Here is a 21,468-nt window from a genome sequence, read left to right as displayed (position 1 = left end):
TCCCCCCCAGCACACATGACCTGCTGATCGACTGATTGTGTGGTTGAACCCATGTACAGTAAAACTTTGGATTGCGAGCATAATTCGTTGCGGAAACGTGTTTGTAATCCAAAGCACTCGTATATCAAAGCGAATTTTCCCATAAGAAATATTGGAAGCTCAGATGATTCGTTCCACAACCCAAAAATATTCATATAAAAATTATTAATACAAAATACCTTTTTATATTTTATAATTTAAATTTAATATAAAGTGATCAAATTTATTAATTCAACTTAATCGCGGCTGGTGTGACGGAGACAAGAGAGAGGAGAAGAGGAGGAGAGTTATTGTGTAGGACGACTTTCACTGTCACTAACGGAATCACTGCCATCTGTTGGCTCACTGGAATCTTTTTGTGCGAGGCAAGCCGGCTGAGACCGAGCATGGGAGACGATTACCCAACAATCCCGCAGTGAGAGAGAGAGAAGAACCATCGGCTCAGTTATGATCACGTGACGCTCGGCAGACAAAGCGTATACGTACAACTCGTATTGCAAGACTTTGCTCGTTTATCAAGTTAAAATTTATTTTAAAAATTTGCTCGTCTTGCAAAACACTCGCAGACCAAGTTACTCGCAATCCAAGGTTTTACTGTATGTGGAATTTAAGAAACTTGCACGAAAGTTTCAACGGACCTCGCCAGAAAATGGAATCGAACCGACCCCCCTCTTGTTTTGCAAATCCAATGTGTGCCCGCCATTACTGCACGGCAGTTCAGTTGGCATGTATTTTGCACCCATGGTTTTTAGCAGTCTAAATTATTATAATTCGACACGTGTATCATGAGTGTAAGAATCGTAAGATTTTTATTTTTAACTGGTGCATTTTTACACGCCAAGGCCACATGAGAAAACTAAACTCGAGCGATTTTTGCGCTGGATTCATCACGCTCTTAATGCAGGTTGGTGAAGGCGGCGTAGAGTGTTATTCTATACAGCGGACGCAGCAGAGTAGGAGAGATGCATTGTTGTATGGAGATTAATTATTAATAAATGAGAGAATAGGCAGTGTTGCCAAGATAACTATTCATCCTGTTGCGTACAATGTCTCCAAGAGCTGTGGGCACCTACTCAAGTGTTCATGTGTGCGTTTTTACTGGTAGGAACGAAGTTGTAAACTGAGTACCAGCCTGCAATAGATTAATGTGTCCGTCCGTCCGTCCCCTTTCAATACTTAAACGAAGTGAAATCTCGTGCTGTTGGGTGTAAAATCAGCAATAGACAGCGCAGAGACTTGATATGTCTTATTGCACCCAACATTTGGAAGTCACATTATCTCATTTGCGAACTTCTACCAGCCCACCCTGCAGGGACCTGTTATTCAGTTTTTTATATCGTCAAATCATCGCATTAAAAATCCCACATCATCGATGAGTTATTGACTAGCCAACCACCAAACCGTACGCAATGTCCAGTGTGGTCTGGTCAAGCAAGTTTTGTAACTGACAGCATGGTGAGGCTTTTATCCAGCAGTGGACTGACAAAAGGGCTATAAAAATCACAAATGTACGTAATGGATTGTCATGTAAGCAATCCATTTTTAACACGCCGTACGGTTTGAACGTTTGCACGTGCCAATTTGCTCATTTATTTCTAAAACAATAAATTATCGATTCAGTGAACAATTATCTCTAATCTCTTAGCAACCTGAGATCGGTTGATACTGAGTTGTCTCAGCAGGCTACTCAAGCAGCACACGGTATCCTCCGAAAATAATTCAATCATTTGGATTATCCGTACAAATCCAAATTTGTAGTGGGGCAACTCAGAATGGCAGCCTTTTGCTGCTCAGTTATCTGATCTGACAATTCAGTGGCTTATGGATGATTGTATCCCGGTTAGTTTTTTTTGTGCAAATAGTTAATTTTTATAAAAAATATATTTTGTGTCACATTTTCTAATTCTCTGCCCCCGCTAATTCAGGTGACACCGGTGGAGACGCAGACAACGCCAGCCGAAAAGAGCGGAGAACAGGCAGAGACTCTGGCGGATATCGAGTGGCAGCAAGCTCAGTTCGACACGCTTTACGCGCAGTGGAAGACGCAGTTCAACGAGTGGCAGGAGCAATACAAGAACCACCCGGACCACGAGCAGTTTGTGCAGTACGAGCAGCACTGGAAGCAGTGGCAGCAGCAAATGCAGGCGGTGGGCGCAAACTTGCAGCAGCGAAAGGAGCAGCTTACGAAGTCTACCGTTGCGCCTCCGCCCATACCCACGCAGCCCGAGCCGGCGCTGCCACCGACCCTACCGCTAACCTTGCCACCAACCTTGCCGCCGCCACTGACGCCGTCGCATCCGCTAAACATTCCACCGGGACCTCCATCGACACTGCCACCGGGCCCACCACCAGGCCTACCACCAGGACTTCCACCAACGCTACCGCCTGCCTATCCCCCTACGTACCCACCGACATTTCCTCCGGTTTATCCGCCAAATTACTCTCCACTTTACCCCCAGACGCTGCCGCCAATGTTGCCTCCAGCTCTCCCATCAACACTCACGCCGCCCGTGAGCTCCTCGCAGGAGGTGGCCGTCGGCAAGGCAGCGAGCGACACGGCGGCAAGCAGTGTCACGGCGGTGGCGTCATCGGAAGGAGAGGGATTCGCGGGACCTGTTCCCGGAGCTGCGAGGCCCTCGCTGCTATCCCCTCCTCCACGCTTCGCTGGGTCCAGCATGCCCAGGTACCCAGTGTCTCTTTTCCCCATTGTGCAACAGATGCTGGGCTTGTGGTGTGCAGAGCCAGTCTAGCGTGGACCGGCAGACGCCCCAGATTGTTTTTCCCACTGCGGTAGCAGAGATGCGCCGCTAACGTTCCGCTCGATGAATTGGTCGAGGCGCGGGTAAACGTTGGGCTGACGCCGTGGCTTCACAGTGTACCAAATGACGTCATGTGGAATTAAAAGTCGAATTATGTAGATGTCGCAGTGAGGTTGTGACTTCAGTGTTCAAGGGCTTTTGCTGAGGTACATTGTGGGCAACAGAGGACAGTGCAGCAGATACGTTGTTGTGCTGTATTTCTTTTCTCCCATGTCAATTCTGCCCGCCTTCATCAAACCGTACTGACCAGCGTGGTGGAGTATGGTAAAATAACCCCCTTAAACCTGGATGGTATTGGGAGACCCCCATGGATTGACAAAAAGGCTCTTATGTGTACTAACATGTACAGTGGTTACATTAGTAACTTTTCCTACCCAAGCCCACTAACCTAATGGTCAATATGATGTCTTTAAACATGATTTGAAGCTTTCGTGACTGCAGGAACTACGCTTTTGGTAGAGTCACATGTGTTTTGTTAGTTCTACCTTATGACGACTGCTTGTGTTGCAATCGAAACGTCGTATTCTATTATTTAATTTATTTTCTTTCTACGTGACTTCACTGATGATGTCTTTAATTATTTTTTCTCTCTAATCCATTTGTTCCTCTTTCTGTCCTTCAGTGTAATTCCAAGCATGCATCTCTCCATGCTTTTTTACACCATGTTCAGCTTTGTTCCCTTTGTCAGCATTTATTCTTGTGTTTAACGAAGTCATAGCAGGCCATATGCGCTGTACCTGCAATGCGTATGTAATGGGTTCACCCTAGCCCTGCAACCAAGGGTAGCCACTCCATGAACCACGATGCTTAAAAATAAATTGATTATTGAATGAAGTCGCCATCGAGACAATATGACACCTAGCAGGGAAAAAATAAGCTAAATGTCTCTCAAGAAACAAGTGCCCTTCCTGTGCACGCCGGCGTGAGAATTTCTACTGAGTTTACGTTGTGTGTTTTTCAGGCTCAGTGGACCTATGCATTATCCTCCCCTCTATGGCAATCAAATGCCATCTGGCGGCAGGCCTCCTCAGGGCTCCTTCCAATCATCCGGTCCTCAAACAGAGACGGGCAGCTCTTACCCAGGTTCTTCTCAGCGATTCAACGACCCCTCCCCGGAACGGTCGAGCGCGACTGCCGTACCTCTGCCGGGATCGCGATATTCTAGGTCCGGCCTCCTGGACGGACCCAGAGGACAGGAGGGTACCACGGACCTCGAGAGGTCATCGGCGCCGGCGACGGAAAGTTTCGGGCCATTCAGCGGCTCAAGTTCTCAGTTCGACTCCACTGACGCCCAGGATCTGGACACTCACGATAAAGGCGGTCATGGTGAAGCATCGTCAAGCCGAGGAGGAATTTCTCGATTTGAAGGCTCTCATCTCCAAGGGGCCCACAATCAGGGCCCGAACAGTCAGAGCGAAGGACCCCGTATGCAGGGATTCCGTCCGAACGACCAAAGCAGTCAATACGGGGGTCCACGGTTTCCAGGGCCTCGCTTCTCGGGCCCCAACGCTCGATTTGTGGGACCTCATGGCCTAGGTTCACGTTTTCAGGGCCCCGGCGGCAACCGATTTGATTGGCCCGGATCTCAGGGCACACTTGCGCACGGCGGAGGTAGCGAATTTGAAGAATTGCACACGAAGGGCCCTGGCGGCGGGAAGTTTGAAGAGCCACGTGTTCAACGCAATCGCTTTGAGGTCTCCGACGGTGAATTTGAAGAATCGCGCACGCACGGAAAGGACGGTCAGTTTGAGGGATCGCTGGCACAGAGCAGCCAAGCCTCGGATGTTGAGAACAAATTTGAAGGCGCTCGCTCCACCCATGGCACCGGCAGTGAGGGTGAAGGTGCGTGCATGCCAGGACCCAATCAGCACGGCGCCAACAGTCCGTTTGGGGGATCCCATTTCTCAGGGCCACGCTTTCAGGGCCCCAATGCTTCATTTGAAGGACCACGTCCGCCAGGCTCCGATTTTCGAGGACAGGGTCCTGACGGTCAGTTTAACGAGCAGCGTGGTCCAGGTTCTCAAAATTGGGGCCCCAGCAACGAGTTCAAGGGACCGCACTTCCAAGGCTCGCACAAGTGGGGCCCTGGCAGTCGGGGTGAAGGTCTCCTTGGCGAGGGCCCGCATTCTAATGTCCCAAGCCATCAATTTGGGGGACCACGTTTTTCAGGGCCTCGATTCCAGGGCCCTACCAGTCGATTTGAAGGGCCTCGTGCCCCGGGCTCTCGATTTCAAGGCCCCAACAACAGCAGATTCGATTGGCCTGGCTCTTGGGGCCACGTTAACGAATTTGAGCAGTCTCAAAATCAGGGTCCTGACAAAAAATTTGAAGGATCCCATGCACAAATCTCACCGTACCAGAGCTCCAGTAATAAGTCTGAATGGCCACAAGCCCATGGTCCTTTCACTCAGGATGATAAGGGTGAAATAAAGGAACCACATGCCCCAGGGCCTCACACTCAGGGAGTCAACGTTCAGAATGAAAGTCCTCACTCTCAGAGTACTCCTCGCGGTCCCTTTGGTCAGTTTGGTGGGCCTCGCTTCCAGGGTCCCCGTTTCCAGGGCCCTAGCAGTCAATATGTAGGACCTAACAATCAATCCGAAAGACAACAGGCCCAGGGTCCCCAATCCCAAAGTCCTGGTAATCGGCTTGAAGGACTTCATGCTCAAACACCTCAGCTTAAAGACCTCAACAGCCAGACAAATGTGTCCTACAGCCAGGGTTCTTACTCTCAGGGTCCTAAAAGCCAATCTGAAGGTCCTCAGCCTCAAGGTCCCACCAATCGGTTTCAGGGCCAGCACCCCATGGGCCCTCGTCCTCAAGGCCCAGTCAGTCAGTCTGGAGGTCCTCGTCCCACAGGTCCCGGTTCTCAAGATCCCACCAATCAATCTGTAGGTCCCCATCCTCAAGGTCCCACCGGTCAATCAGGAGGTCCTCATCCCACAGGTCCTGGTTCTCAAGGTCCCACCAATAAATCTTTAGGTCCCCATCCTCAAGGTCCCACCGGTCACTTAGGAGGTCCACGTCCCACAGGCCTTGGTTCTCAAGGTCCCACCAATCAATCTGTAGGTCCCCATCTTCCAGGTCTCACCGGTCAATCAGGAGGTCCTCGTCCCACAGGTCTTGGTTCTCAAGGTCCCACCAATCAATCTGTAGGTCTCCGTCCTCAAGGTCCCATCTGTCAATCAGGAGGGCCTCGTCCCACAGGTCCCGGTTCTCACGTTCCCACCAATCAATCTGCAGGTCTCCGTCCTCAAAGTTCCATCGGTCAATCAGGAGGGCCTCGTCCCACAGGTCCCAGTTCTCAAGTTCCCACCAATCAATCTGTCAGTCCACGTCCTCAAGGTCCCACCGGTCAATCAGGAGGTCCTCGTCCTACAGGTCCTGGTTCTCAAGGTCCCACCAGTCAATCAGGAGGTCCTCGTCCTACAGGTCCTGGTTCTCAAGGTCCCACCAGTCAGTCTGTAGGACCCCACCCTCAAGGGCCCACTGGTCAATCAGGAGGTCCTCGTCCTACAGGTCCTGGTTTGCGAGGTCCCACCAGTCAATCTGTAGGTCCACGTCCTCAAGGTCCCACCGGTCAATCAGGAGGTCCTCGTCCTACAGGTCCTGGTTCTCAAGGTCCCACGAGTCAATCTGTAGGTCCATGTCCTCAAGGTCCCACCGGTCAATCAGGAGGTCCTCGTCCTACAGGTCCTGGTTCTCAAGGTCCCACCAGTCAGTCTGTCGGACCCCGTCCTCAAGGGCCCACTGGTCAATCAGGAGGTCCTCGTCCTACAGGTCCCGGTTCTCAAGGTCCCACTGGTCAGCTTGTGGGTGCCCATGAACAGGGTTCTCGCTTTCCAAATCCAAACGCTCAAGGACCTCGCAATAATTTTCAGGGACCTAATGCCCAAAACCCAAGAAGTGAGGGCCCTCAAGGGCCCAACGCACAGGGTCACAATGTCCATATAAATGGGCAGCGTTTCCCACCACCTGGCCCAAACTCTCAAACCCCCTTTTCGCACAGCGGAAATTTTGTTCCCCAAATGGGTGGCCCTAACCCCAGAGGTTTTGGCCCGAGAGGGCAGGGTCAGGCAGTGCCAGTCAGGGGTCTAAATCAAGGGCCCATGGAGACCGCTCCCAGGTTCCCTGGCCCTCACGGCTCATTGCCTGGATCTGCAGAAATCCGGCATCCAGTCCCTGGACAAGTCAGAGCTCCTACGCCCCAGCAATGTGCAGCTGGTAAACAGGTGCCGGATAGTGACAGTACAAGCGAGCCTCCCGATAAGAAGGCCAAAACAGGAGATGCCACGGCACCAACAAATGTTGCGGCAAAACAGTTGAATGCAACCGGTGACCAACAAAAGGGCAAGACTGACCAGGAGACAAACCTGCAAGCCTCGAAGGTGGAGCAGCAGCACCTGCCCGGTGTCATAAAGCCGCAACAAGGTGGGCAACTGGCGGCGGGAAGATTCGCATCGTCGTCCTCGGCACCGTTGCAGACTTCACAGCCCAATCAGGGTAGCGTTGGCCCAGCTGGCGGCGTGTATGAGGGCGCCAGCTTGTCTAATCCTGCAGACAGCACCACAGTCTCCATGCAGATGGACGAGCCCATGCTTCTAGACGAGGACATGGAGGACAATGGTCAGATAGATTCTCAGCCGCCCGGCTGGCACGGCCAGAGACGCAATGATGACACCGATGCAAGACCCTTCGGCGGCATGGGTGGTAGTGGCGAGAGGTGGGGCGGTGCCCCGCCGCACAGGTCAGACGAGCGATGGGCCCCCGAGGAGCATTCGCACGAAACAGGGCAACCGTGGAACAGACCTCCGTTTGCGCAAAACAGGGAAACTTCCAACATGAGGAGACCTTTGAACAAACCTTCCGAAGGCAAAAATCCCGAGTGGGGCAACAGGGGTCCGAATCAGTTTCCTCCCACGGGGAGGCCGTTCCCACCTCGGTTCCCCAGGGATGCCATGGACCGACAGTTCCAGCCGATGCAGCCAAGAGATCGGGACCAGGGGTACGAAGAGGAGTTCGGCTTCCATAGGGACTTCGATGCCCGCTTCGAGCGTGACTTTGATCAAGAGCCACGGCAGGGCTACGGGGAATTTGGAGCCGAGGGGGAAGGGGAAGAGGAGGAGGAGGAGGAAGAATACTACGACGTGGACGGCCGGCCTCTGGGTCGGAGCAGCCCTGGCAGGGAGGAGCACTGGAGAGAAGGCCCCAGAGAGGGCGAGTTCGGTTACAAAGAGCGAGGCCCCTGGAACGAAGAACAGAACGAGGAGGGGTGGGACCACTGGAATCCGGACAGTCGCCCTGGTCACCCTGGCATGCCCAGGCACAGAGGGATGGGGGGGCCCCCCATGGGCATGCGGGGACGAGGCTTCATGGGACCCCCGCCTCGGGGCAGGTTCATGATGCAGGGGCCCCGACGAGGAGGTCCGAACAGGCCTCCGTTCCCGCCGTGGGGCGAGCACGAGCGGGGCGGACACTCGCTGGGCCCCAGACGCGGTGGCCCGCCCGAGGGTCATCCGCGGGGATTCGGCAGGGGAGGGCCCAATGGCCCTCCGGCTTCGAACAGGTGGGATCCCTCGGGCCCGGGCAGGTCACACTTTGGTGCACCTTTGCCTGGAAACAGACGGGAGCTACCGCCGCCGATGCGTCGGTGGGATGGCGGACCCGAGGAAGACGACGATAATGACGGTGGAGGACGCCCGCACTGGGATCGCGACGCTGAGCAGTGGGACGAGCAAGGCGTCGTGCAGCGATGGCGGAGGGAAATGTCACCTCCGTCGTCGCCACCGCCGCCACCACCACCGCCAGCGGAAGGGGATGAGGAGGGAGACCTTGAGTTCCCTGATCGCGTGATGTCACTCTCGAGCAGGGAGCACGAGATCATCTTAAAGGCCGCACAGGAGCTCAAAATGCTCAGGTGAGCGCAGGTGATCTGTTCCGTTGTGTTTTACTACGCAAGAAGATTGTATCTTAATGGGCTCGCATGTAATTTTATAGATCCCTGATGTATTTGGACTGAATCATTACCTGATTAATCTATCAATGCATTCATTATCTAAACGATTGAATTACTGATTAATTGTTGGCTAATTTCTTCTTTAGAACTGCTTTTTGTGTTTAAATTGTTGTCCTTCCCCCGCACCTCCGATGAGCACGGGTTGGCTACGTACTGTGCGAAAGAAGTTGAACAAACCTACATAATTTATTTGATGTAAAGTACCTTATCAATTTATTTTCTTAATTAATCGATGTACCAGATGGCTTTGACGGATGTTCAAATTCAGTGATTGACAGTATTTTGGTGCATATATCCAACCGTCGCATATCTGCCCTGACCAATTCACCACTGTCGCCCAGTGCAGTTTAATGCACGTGGTGCAACTGTCATCTTCCATGGATGTTTTCAAAATGTGACCTTTTCACAGTCGGCCGTCCGAATGTCTCTGCTCCATATCCAAATCGGTACTTACTGTAATTGACACGTCGCTTGTCTTCCATAAAAATAGAATAAAATTATTTTCGAGCGAGTTCAAACAAAATCGCCGTGTAACTAATCGGCCGGGGGTGATTGAATCGTTATGTAGCCCATGTCCATCGTTTATGATACAATTGGGTACAGTAAAACCTTAGATTGCGAGCATAATTCGTTCCGGAAACGTGTTTGTAATCCAAAGCACTCGTATATCAAAGCACTCGTATATCAGTTGTGATCACATGACGCTCGGCAGACAAAGCGTATACGTACTACTCGTATTGCAAGACCTCGCTCGTTTATCAAATTATTATTTATTTTTAATTTTTGCTCGTCTTGCAAAACACTGGCAGATCAAGTTACTCGCAATCCAAGGTTTTAAATTCTTATTCGGCGAGCAAAACCTGGAATTGCTTTTGAGCATTATGCATAGGCCTTGGCCAGGGTGTTTATGCATCAGCACATTTACCTCCTTTGGTTAATTGATGTTTGTGTGTGTCCGTGTTTATTTCTATTAAAATATTTCAATACATCTCAGGGAGCAGCAAGAGCAGCTGCATTTGCTGAACGAGATGCAGAATGATGTTCGAGGAGTCAAGACATCACCATCCCCTTCCAGCAGTGCTGCACCGTCATACTACAGGGTAAGCTGTGTTTATACTCCGATACTACTGGGTTCGCTGCGTTTCTACTGCCATACTTACAGCTACCCTGTGCTTATACTGCCATACTAACGGGTACGCTGCCATCTCGTGTGTGTGTGTGTGGGTGGCAAAATGGGCGAGCGAGGGATAGTGAGTTTGCCGCGTGTTGCACATCCTCGTGGTTTGAGCCCAGCGGCCTCCCCTGGTTAATACGGGGGCGTCAGGGTGGCGCATTGCTAACACTTGTGCCCCAAAGCAGGAAGGGCCTGTGTTTAATTCCCGACTCGGAGTCTGTATGTTTTCCCCATGTTCTGCATGTAACTGGTATTGGCCGAATAAACATCCCAAAGCTGACAAATTACAGCGAAGATTTCTCAATTTGGATTGTACGTAGCAACGTCACCCCTACTGCGACAAACTTGGCAGGACCCTCCTGACAATGAGTCTTGAGGCTCAGAAACGCTGAACTCAGAAAATATCCTTTCTAGATTTGAAGCTTTCGTGACTGCAAGGATCCATACTCTTTGGTTCTATTCGGTAAAGTCACGTAAAAGTATAAAACAACAAAAAAATTCACGATGTTTCGGCCACAACACAAGTGGCCTTCATCAGGTGAAGGGACCAGACTGTATCGAGGACAGCGCTGGAGTGAACACAGCCAAGCTCAGACCGCGACCTTTAAGCTGTGTGAGAGGAATTAAGGTGCCTTGACAAAGGAATTAACATAAAAATTAGCATTTAATTGGCGGACTTAGCATGATGAACGGTGTAGAGGGGGTGAACATGTGCAGACCGGCGAGGGGGGGAGGGGGAGTTTAAATATTGATGGTGTGAAAAGGGAATTTAAGCAGCTGCGAAAGTTTGGGGTACCACTACTTGAAAAAATATACTGTACCATTGAAAATTAGTTTAATGTTTGGTTCGATTTAGAACATCTTTCAAATGGTTGCTTAATTTGAAACCATCTTCTCGGTTGAAATTGTGTCTGTGTTTGTAAATCTGAATTGCCTCGTGAACAAATCTCTGATAAAAACCCGTGGGTTTGCAAAGAACCTTGGTATCGGAGAAAATGATATCGTGATCACCCACAGCGTTGTAACAGTGATCAGCTACGGCAAAATAATTCGTTCTGCCGTGTTTCAAATCTGATTTGTGCTCGCGAATTCGGTCAGAAAATATCCTCTGAGAAATTAATCCCTGATCATGACACACACACACACACCCGTGGTGGGGGGGCGTGGCTGTCTTTCCAGACGTCACTCGACGCCCTGGACTCGCCAGCGGAGAAGCCCAAGGTCGACTCCGGTGGCAGCGGTTGGTCCCACGGGGAGGCCCCCTGGGTCAGGGAGTCGTTGGCGCCCAGCGCGGGAGTGCTGCGCCACGACAACCCGGGGTCTTGCCCGCCGCCGCTGCCGCCGCCATCATCGTCGCTGCTTGAAAGGAAGCCGCTGAACCTGGAGCCGATGAGTGTCAAGAAAATCACGCATGACTACTCGCACGGCTCAGGTGAGAGACGTGCCAGCATCGTCGGAGACAAAGCCGTTCCGCACGCTGCCCGTGTGGCCGGAGGGTCGAAGCATTGAGCCGCCACGGCCGAGATGCTGGGTTTGAATCTGCATTTCAGCCACCTGTTATTTAAAGCGTGTTCAGGAGGGTGGCGACACGTATAGAGGACCCTATAGGCGGTTTTTGTTTGACCGTACTTCACCACGCCAGACATTGCGTGTGTGTTTTTAATGGGGGCGACCCCAGGACCGTTTCAGATATTACTCGTCGCTTATATTGGCCTGAACCAGGAAATGAAACTCGGGTCGCTGACTTCAATCCACTGCCAGATTCGGGCCTCCCCAACTTGTTACCATCTCTCGCGATCTTGTGATGCAACAGTTAAGCACCTGTACATGAGCTAATATTGCCGTAATATGCAGTCATACGTTTTTGTTTGAAAAGCGCAGGATGCGGCTCGTAATCTACTAAGTGTGTATGTGTGTGTGTGCGCGGGCATAGCGGAAGGGCTGCCTCGCATAGAGCAGACGTCATATGGTGAGCGAGTCTCCCTGGGTCGTGGGAAATCCTACATCAGAGGTACGTGTACAAAGACAAAGACACGAGGCATCACAAGCAGGGAACTCTCTCATCAGCATGCGTTTCCTCCGTGGTCTTCTGTTTTCTTCCGTAGATAAAAAAAACAAACGTCATTCATGTTGACGAAAAATGCCTCCTACAGGACCAACCTGAAAAAGGGTCCTTGAGTTTCAGTGCACACATCTTTTATATGCCCCTTTAATAGACTGGCTGGCCCCAACTGGTTATACTGTATGCCATCATCTTTCCTTTTGCCGTGGGGATCATGAGGTGGGGGGGGGACTACCAATGATGCGTTGGCAATCGACTCTTAGCCTCTTACGGTCTTTTGCGGTCTGCGTGTCTCCCGCTGATCTCCCTGTCCCAAGTCGCTTCGTACATCATCCAGTAGCCGCTCCAGGGGTCAAGCAATCTCTCTCCCTCGTCCCCCTTCTGCTTGTACCCTGCAGGATGGTGTCGGAGAGTCGCTCTTGTATTTTGAGTGATGTCATTGCAGCTTCCTCCTCCCTATGCTTTTGCCAGTCATGGTTCGTGTCCCTCAAACGTTAAAGCCACTTCCGCAGTGTTCAGGAATTCGAATCGGTCTTTGGAAGCATCACATCTCTCAAAAGCCTGGATTTCCTCCTTGGATTCACTTGTGTTTTTACAATTTTTTATGTTACCAGGTCAGGCCCCCACTGAGCTATATTGCTCTTTTTCTGAAGCGACCTGGCCACAAATGATAGCTCAACGAAGTGGCTTATCAAGTGCAAATTTATAGCAGCCAGATGATCTAAATATGGAGGGAAAAACCCGAGGACCCGGAGAAAAATCCACGTGACCACCGGGAGAACATGCAAACTTGTCCACGATCCACCATTGCTCTGAGTACATCAATTTTGGACATTGGCTGCCCACATCATTGTTTGTTTTCGCTACCGTATGCCACGCGCTGTTCATCTGCCATGGTTCTCTGTTGCCCGTGCGACCCCCGCTGCGCAGAGAGCTTGCCGCCCGGCGACGCATCATTCCGGGAGCGATGCCTGGGCTGGGATGGCGGCGATGGTGAAGGGATGTGGGAGAGGGAATCCATGATGGCCATTGAGAGGGGGCCCAGACCCCCTCCCCTGCTTTCACGTGACCCTCAGGACGGCGCGTCCAAAGAGTTCATCCGGGAGCCTCTGGATAGAGAACGGTGCGAGCTTCGCATGGCAAAATGGACGATGTTGTCATTTACACGGGATGCCGCCATGGTACAATGGTTGGCATGCTTGCATGCACTTGTAGGTCAGAGGTTGCCACTTCGATCTCCTGGTGAGGCAAATTAAATAATGTCTCCAGATTGTTAAAGCCCTCCTGTCATGTCGATCGCCGGCACGCGTATGTCGGGGTAAGGTGGGTAACTTCTACCTCTTCCAAGATGCCTGGCCAGCGTGGAGGAGTAGGCCGGGCACCCTAGAGCGGGGCTCTCCCGAGCTCGCAGTCGTGGAGGCCATAACCTACCACTTATGCAGATTTTTTTGCATGAAAAACTTAGATTTAGGCCATAGGAGCGAACAAACTTATAGAATCGGGATTCTATTTTCAACTCTTTTATTTTACCAGCTAAGGCCCACTGAGCTATATAGCTATTTTTCAGAAGCGATCTGGCCACAAATGATAATTAAACCAAGTGGCTTATCACATGGAAATTTAAAGCAGCCAAATACACTTAAACGCACATTGTTTCTAAACGTGGAGGGGAAAAACCGGAGCATCCAGAGAAAAATCCACGCAACCACAGGGAGAACATTTACAGGCTTCAGGGTTGGGATTGAACCCACAACCTCCTGCATTCCAGAGAAAGGTAATTAACATATCGCCACCGTGGCGCAGATAAAAACAACCGGACACAATACAAACGAGATGGTGAACACGACATACGAAAGTGAATTGAATCACGCCGACGAATCGTGACGGTTCGTCAACATTACTAACAATGCTTGCGGTATGCACCCCAATCGAGAACGCTTCTTCCTTCGGCCGGGTGGCCTCGGATATCCGGAAACAACACCAACACGCCTGACTTGCTGTTTCATTTTGCGGGGCTGCGCAGGTTGCCTCTGGGGCAGCCGGGCAACTACATGAGCTACGCCGAACGGAGGGCTGGACCCGAGCGCCCCACGTACGAACGAAAGCCGTTCGAGCCCATGGCACCGCCGTACCCAGGTGACGAGCAAGAGTCCTGATTTGCGGAGGGGGCGGCCCCGCTTTTGCCGATAAGGCATCATCAGTATGAGGGCCGCCACACATTTGAAGCCATTGGGGGTTTGACAGCAGCACGTTGATGATGATGATGGGGGGGGGGCCGCACATCAGGGGCCTCACTAAAGGCCACCAGGGGCCACCAGTGGCCCTCGGTGTCCCTCGGTGTCTTGCAATGAAGAACACTGGTATAAATGACGTCCCGCATGTCTCCTTTATTGTGTTACTGAGGCTACTGAAACCTTGGAGCAGCGCAAAAAGTCAACGATTTCCTGCTTAAATTATCATTAAATTGGTGTTTTTTTTAATCTCCCGCTGCTTACAGCCCTGAGCCTGTGGTGGAAATTCCACATTGCTCTGGTGGGGGCGAGGTCATCCATTGGACAACCGCTGTTGACTTCCCCATTAAAGTGATGATCATTGTATCGTCCCCAGAGGGGATGATGGCTAGTCCAAGCCAACCCTCAAGTGGGATCTGAACTCGCAACGCCCTGATGGCGAGCCGCTCGCTCAAACGCTGAGCCACTTGACCCAAGGGTACAACCGATGCATGTGTGACCAGATTCGAATAACTTTATTGGCACTGGGTACCAGCCAGTCAACAACTTTATTGCCACCACGAAGCCACTTCCAACCGTTATTGTATTCTCCAGAATATAGCATGCACTTTTTACCCAGCGTCCACTCTTGTTTCGTAACTTTTACACCCTTGTTTGCTGCTTTTCCGGGACGTTGGATTGATTGAAGAAAAAAATATAAAAAAATAAGCAGAGTTTGTGTACGTCTCACTTTCCGGAGTATCTTATCGTCTAGATAATACGGCAATAGAGCACTTTGCATGGTTGTTCACATTTGTTCTTAACAAAAGCCTTTGTGCAGTGTTCATCAAAACCTAATTTCTGGCAGGACGCGTAATATAATTAGCTTGTGCTGATGGGCCACGTACCGTCCTAGTGTCACTCGTATAGTCATCGTGATGTCACTTGCTTGCCCCTTTAGGCTCCCTTAGTTTATTTAATTCGGTGTAGACCAGTTCCACTGAGACTCATTTCTCATTTTGTCAACTCTCGTCACTGTGCGCCATAATCGATTGGCTATTGATCGCGACCGAGCTTTCCACATGTAAACAAGTACAAAAATGTAGTACCCTGAACTCTTGGATTTCCAGGACTATATTATCCAGTGGCACTTGTTTAAGCATTGCAACTGTGAAACGGTTTTGACCTGGTTAATATTGGTCTGGAAGCCCAAAAGGACGATGGACTATAGCATATTTATTTTCCTGATGAAACAGAAAAAGAGGAATTCTACTTATGTATCTTACACACTGCAGCACAGCGACACGTAATTAGTTTGTATACTCGACTTTAATTAAAATGCAAATTAATTGAAATATATACTTAGATGCCAAACGCTTAGAGCCTCGATAAAGGAACTGTATTTGTCGGTCGTTCAAAATGTACGGCATAGGTACCTGGGCGTGCTGCTAGCCACCCACCCTACAGTGAGGGAAAAAAGTATTTGATCCCCTGCTGATTTTGTACGTTTGCCCACTGACAAAGAAATGATCAGTCTATAATTTTAATGGTAGGTTTATTTGAACAGTGAGAGACAGAATAACAACAACAAAAATCCAGAAAAACGCATGTCAAAAATGTTATATATTGATTTGCATTTTAATGAGGGAAATAAGTATTTGACCCCTCTGCAAAACATGACTTAGTACTTGGTGGCAAAACCCTTGTTGGCAATCACAGAGTTCAGACGTTTCTTGTAGTTGGCCACCAGGTTTGCACACATCTCAGGAGGGATTTTGTCTCACTCCTCTTTGCAGAACTTCTCCAAGTCATTAAGGTTTCGAGGCTGACGTTTGACAACTCGAACCTTCAGCTCCCTCCACAGATTTTCTATGGGATTAAGGTCTGGAGACTGGCTAGGCCACTCCAGCACCTTAATGTGCTTCTTCTTGAGCCACTCCTTTGTTGCCTTGGCCATGTGTTTTCGGTCATTGTCATGCTGGAATACCCATCCACGACCCATTTTTAATGCCCTGGCTGAGGGAAGGAGGTTCTCACCCAAGATTTGACGGTACATGGCCCCGTCCATCGTCCGTTTGATGCGGTGAAGTTGTCCTGTCCCCTTAGCAGAAAAACACCCCCAAAGCATAATGTTTCCACCTCCATGTTTGACAGTGGGGATGGTGTTCTTGGGATCATAGGCAGCATTCCTCCTCCAAACACGGCGAGTTGAGTTGATGCCAAAGAGCTCCATTTTTGTCTCATCTGACCACAACACTTTCACCCAGTTGTCCTCTGAATCATTCAGATGTTCATTGGCAAACTTCAGACAGGCATGTATATGTGCTTTCTTGAGCAGGGGGACCTTGCGGGCGCTGCAGGATTTCAGTCCTTCACGGCGTAGTGTGTTACCAATTGTTTTCTTGGTGACTATAGTCCCAGCTGCCTTGAGATTATTGACAAGATCCTCACGAGTAGGTCTGGGCTGATACCTCACCGTTCTCATGATCATTGCAACTCCACGAGGTGAGATCTTGCATGGAGCCCCAGGCTGAGGAAGATTGACAGTTCTTTTGTGTTTCTTCCATTTGCGAATAATCGCACCAACTGTTGTCACGGTCTCACCAAGCTGCTTGGCAATGGTCTTGTAGCCCATTCCAGCCTTGTGTAGGTCTTTAAGGGTGTGCTCCTTATCTCAGCTCGTTACCTGTATAATAGAGGCCTGGGAGCCAGAAATCTTTCTGATTGAGAGGGGGTCAAATACTTATTTCCCTCATTAAAATGTAAATGAATTTATAACATTTTTGACATGCGTTTTTCTGGATTTTTTTGTTATTCTGTCTCTCACTGTTCAAATAAACCTACCATTAAAATTATAGACTGATCATGTCTTTGTCATTGGGCAAACGTACAAAATCAGCAGGGGATCAAATACTTTTTCCCTCACTGTACCTCGTGTGCCGTACCGGCCTTCATAGGTGATCGTTAACAGCACTTGCTCCTCCAGTTTGTTCAGGCTACACGGGGGATCTTTGGAGAGGGAGAGAGGTACGTTTGTATGTTGAACTTCTTTCGCACCCGTACGTAGCCCCGACCACGCCAAATCGGAGGTGCGGAAAAAGAGCCTCGACTCAAAAGCTCCACTTTTGTGTCCCGTCTTCAGGGGAGCACTACCAGGACCGGCCGCCCATGCCGTTCTCGCGCGATCGACCCCCGTATCCGCCCAGCCGGATGGGACCCCCGGACAGGAGGATGGGGGTGCTGCCCCCGCCGCCGCCACCCTCGTCGCTACCGCCGCCGCCGATGGCCCCGCCGCCGCCAATGCCGCACGTGGAGGAGAAGAAGCCGGAGTCGAAGCACGTGGATGACCTGCTGAAGAAGCCGGGACGCGCCACCCGCCCGGAGCGCGTGAGTGTGACTCCTCCTGCCCCCCCCCCGGCACGCCGGGTCTCACTGCGAGCCCACGTCTCTTCTCCGTTGCAATACATTATTCACCCATTAATTTATTCGTTTTTTTTTCATTTGTCAAACTTACTTTACCAGTTAAGGCACACCGAGCCTTATCGCAACTGCAATCGCAGTTTGCAGAATGTTTGTCTAAACTACTAAACTAAACTATTTTTATTTCACCAAGTAAGGCCCACTGAGCTGTATAGCTCTTTTATCTTAACCTGGCCACAGGTTACGACGTGGCTCATCACGTGGACATTTCTCGCAACCAAATATTTTTCATCGCATGTTGATTCTAACCTGTAAGGTGAACCAGGTGGGGGAGACCATTGAGTGCACAAGTCCCGATGGAGACCCGAGTCGCAAAGCAGTGGAATCATTGGTTTCCACGCCGGTGCCCACTTCGTCGTCCTTTGCCGCGTTGGGCGGTCTTTCCTCATTTGCGTATTAATTCACAAGATGTTCTTTAAAATGTGGTGAGTGCCCATTCCGATAAGGTTCATTCGACCCAGGAAAGCCTCGCTGAATCTCAAGACTTCTCTTTTTTTCAGGAGGATCCGGCTAAGTTTCACACGAGGGAGGAACGATTGCAATTAGTTTTTTTTTTCCAATTATCTCAAATATGCGCATTTTCGGTTCATGTTCAAAACGTCCATTATTGAAGGGAGGCTTTATTGACAAAGCAGTTGCGTCAGTTGACGTATAAACTAACCGTTGAGACACTACTGAAAATCGCGCAACAAAATTAAATGTTTGGCAGGTAACAAAAGAGTTAACCAGCATCAACTCAAATTTAACCATTAGTTTATTATTTTACTAGGTGAGGCCCACTGAGCTATACAGCTCTTTTTCAGAAACAACCGGCCCACAAATGATAGCTCAACGAAGTGGCTTATCACGTGGAAATTTATAGTAGCCAAATTCTCTTAAACGTACGTTTCTAAATGTGGAGGGAAAAACCAGAGGACCCGGAGAAAAATCCATGCGACCGCAGGGAGAACATGCAAATTCCAGATAAACAGGCTTCGGGGTCCGGATCGAACCCACAACCTCCTGTATACTAGGTGAGGTAGTTAACATCTCGCCACCGTGGGACTCAAGCAAGCCTGACTCTGCTGATGAGACACTGTGTGTTGAAGCCGGTCCAGAGATTGCTTGCCTTGAACCAACACTGCTAAAAATATACACTCCCAGAAGGCAGTGCGGCAATGATGGGTTGTGTAAGAAATAGTTTTGTTTTGTATGTGGACAGACGGGTACAGTACCCCGATTTTGCGTCTCCTTTTACGTCGTTTCGCAAATACGTCCTCGCTTTATAACACCGCTGCCCGATTTGCGTCGCCTCAACCCACATACTCGCGTCACTGACGGCAACCTCCGTCGTTTCGCGTATCCCATCACCTCTCAGCCTTCGCCTCCACCACCTACCCTGTAAATTGCTTTGATTGACGTCGTTTCGATATTCACCATCACATCTTTCAGGAACGCATCCCCGACGTAAACCGGGGCATTTATATGAAAGAAGACATTGCCGGAATATTTATTGTCAACAATAGTGTATTGCATTCTAAAATATGGCTTAAATTCCAATAAGGTACGATGTTTAGCTGCATAGAGTATAGTTCAAAAGCATTATATCTGGCCTAAATCAGTATGCACTGCTACACTAAGAGCCGAACCCATTCATTGAGAGTAATGGAATGTTGGTGACCTCAGTCTAAACACTCCACAATGGCTTTATGCTCTTCCTTTCGATATTAGGAAGCCACTGGAGCTATGCACTTTTAAGTCTATTTAAAACTAATTTCTTTAGAACTGCTTTTTGCATTTAGTTTGTTGTTCTTCCCCAGCACGTCCGATTAGCACGCTTGGCTACGTACGGTGCAAAATAAGTTCTTCATACATTATCTTTCGGTTGTGTCGGAGGGCAGCACTGGTTTTTTTTTAAAGTGATTTTACATTGGCACTGCTGCACAGGCACAAATAACAAAGGCTCAATACATTAGTCAATAACACTGCCCTAAAACGAAAATTATATTTTTACGTGAAGTTTCAGACAATGGCCGGTCTTCACTGTAGAAGAGAATGCATGAGAGATATAAATCATCTTTGCATTGTACCGAGTGCTTCCTTGGACACTGTCAGACTTCAACACAGAGTCCCAGTGTTTCCAATTTTCTAATGCTCGGGCGACATCTCCCATGGCCTTCTTTATCCCTTTCCCAATTCCATTTCAATTATGCTATCGGCATCATGTCACAAGATAAAGAAGTGTCCGCTCGGAACTCCCATCGGGCGGTGTGGCACTCCATAATGGAGATAGTGGATCATCCACCATCGAGGATATATCACGGAACCACTTCAAGGGAGTCCTTCAAGTGACCTCTAAAATCTGCAGTCAAGGAAGCCGTACTTTTGGACTCGCCCTACACTTGAGAGATGTTCATCACATGACGGTCAATCCAATGCTTTCATTTCTCAAGTAAGCTGGAATTTAGTCAAATTTCATTGTAGCTCAATGTGATGGGATCTTCGCTGACCAGCCCACTCGGCTATGTCGAGTTTTAATTATTTTTGGTACTGGATGTTTGTGCGGTCATGTGACTCGATGCGGAATTCACAGTGAGTCGCATAAGGGCCCTGTACCACGGCAGCTGTATATTGGATGTATCCTTTACGTGCGCATTCATGTGCTAATTTTCACGAAGGGACTGTGGTCCTGTTGGCCCAGCAGATAATCATATTCACGGGTAAAGAGTTCCACTCTGCTATCCAACATTGGACAATGGATCACATACCCAGGACAACACGCTATGCCTAAAATACATGTTGTACAAGATTATTCATTGCCATCTCAGCAGCTTGCGAGCAACAATTTTTGCGCGAACACAGAAATAAGTAACTCACAATTTATCACCCAAAGCCCTGCCGAGGCAGCACCGCGCAACGGTTCTGTGTAATTTCGCCGCAACAGGCATCGCTGTTATTCATACACCACACAGAGCCGGGCGTCCCGTTATCCGTCAAAGTGAAACGTAGCCATCGTCCCGCAACGGCAGGTCCGGAAGCCGCGGTGGCACACGTCGAGTTGTTCTGTTTGCCACCGAGTCTCAAGCGCACCTCTCGTTTCAGATCGTGGTGATCATGCGAGGCCTTCCCGGCAGCGGCAAGACCCACGTCGCCAAGCTCATACGGGTGAGTGTGATTCCCCCCCCCCCCCCCCCCCCCCCCCGGTGCATGGAGAGAGAGAGAAAACCCGTTGCAGCCATACGTAACCTCGTCGCCGCATGGCGTCCGACGTTTCGCGCCGCGCGCCTGGAGCTTCTTCGGCACTTGGGACAAGCACGCGGCGCAAACCCCAAAACGCGTCGGAGGGCCTGGTTACGTTTGTTCGCGTCAGGTTAAATTATGCCGCTCGTCTTGACCGCTCGTACAGGCTAAAATTGTGGCTCAAATATACTGGAAGTTGTACGTGTGTACGTTGAACTTCTTTCCCACCGTACGTAGCCAACCATGCTAATCGGAGGTGCTCGCTAACGAGCCGTATAATGTTGAGGCGATACGGGGGGGGGGGGGATTTTTGTCGGTGCATGCGTGCATTCATGCCTCCACAAAGCAAATTAGAATGGGTAGTTTAAGAGCTTGTAGATTATAAACATTTACAGGCTACATTGAAGGCTCATAATGTACACACTCAGTGCAAAGTTTGGTGCGATGTG

The 21,468-nt window shown here is 49.9% G+C and overlaps 1 protein-coding gene across 2 annotated transcripts in view; it reads left to right on the top strand.

The window, feature by feature from the left end:
• Positions 1-21,468, top strand: part of LOC116953917 (uncharacterized) — a 39,966-nt gene that overhangs the window by 2,983 nt on the left and 15,515 nt on the right. Inside the window, exons 3-12 of one of the 2 annotated variants that reach the window (XM_076051986.1) lie at positions 1,965-2,722; positions 3,820-6,362; positions 6,414-8,775; positions 9,869-9,974; positions 11,228-11,480; positions 11,982-12,059; positions 13,041-13,233; positions 14,134-14,246; positions 17,463-17,707; positions 20,882-20,944. In XM_076051986.1, coding sequence (XP_075908101.1) covers positions 1,965-2,722; positions 3,820-6,362; positions 6,414-8,775; positions 9,869-9,974; positions 11,228-11,480; positions 11,982-12,059; positions 13,041-13,233; positions 14,134-14,246; positions 17,463-17,707; positions 20,882-20,944 — 6,714 coding nt within the window. Of the gene's footprint in view, positions 1-1,964; positions 2,723-3,819; positions 8,776-9,868; positions 9,975-11,227; positions 11,481-11,981; positions 12,060-13,040; positions 13,234-14,133; positions 14,247-17,462; positions 17,708-20,881; positions 20,945-21,468 lie in introns of both variants that reach the window. The other variant, XM_032974226.2, reaches the window with a different exon arrangement.

This window comes from Petromyzon marinus, chromosome 53, assembly GCF_048934315.1.
Source record: "Petromyzon marinus isolate PM22_M1 ecotype Great Lakes invasive population chromosome 53, UKy_Petmar_22M1.pri1.0, whole genome shotgun sequence".
Taxonomy (NCBI): domain Eukaryota; kingdom Metazoa; phylum Chordata; class Hyperoartia; order Petromyzontiformes; family Petromyzontidae; genus Petromyzon; species Petromyzon marinus.
Note: the sequence above shows the minus strand (reverse complement) of the source record. Positions and strands in the feature narration are given on the sequence as shown.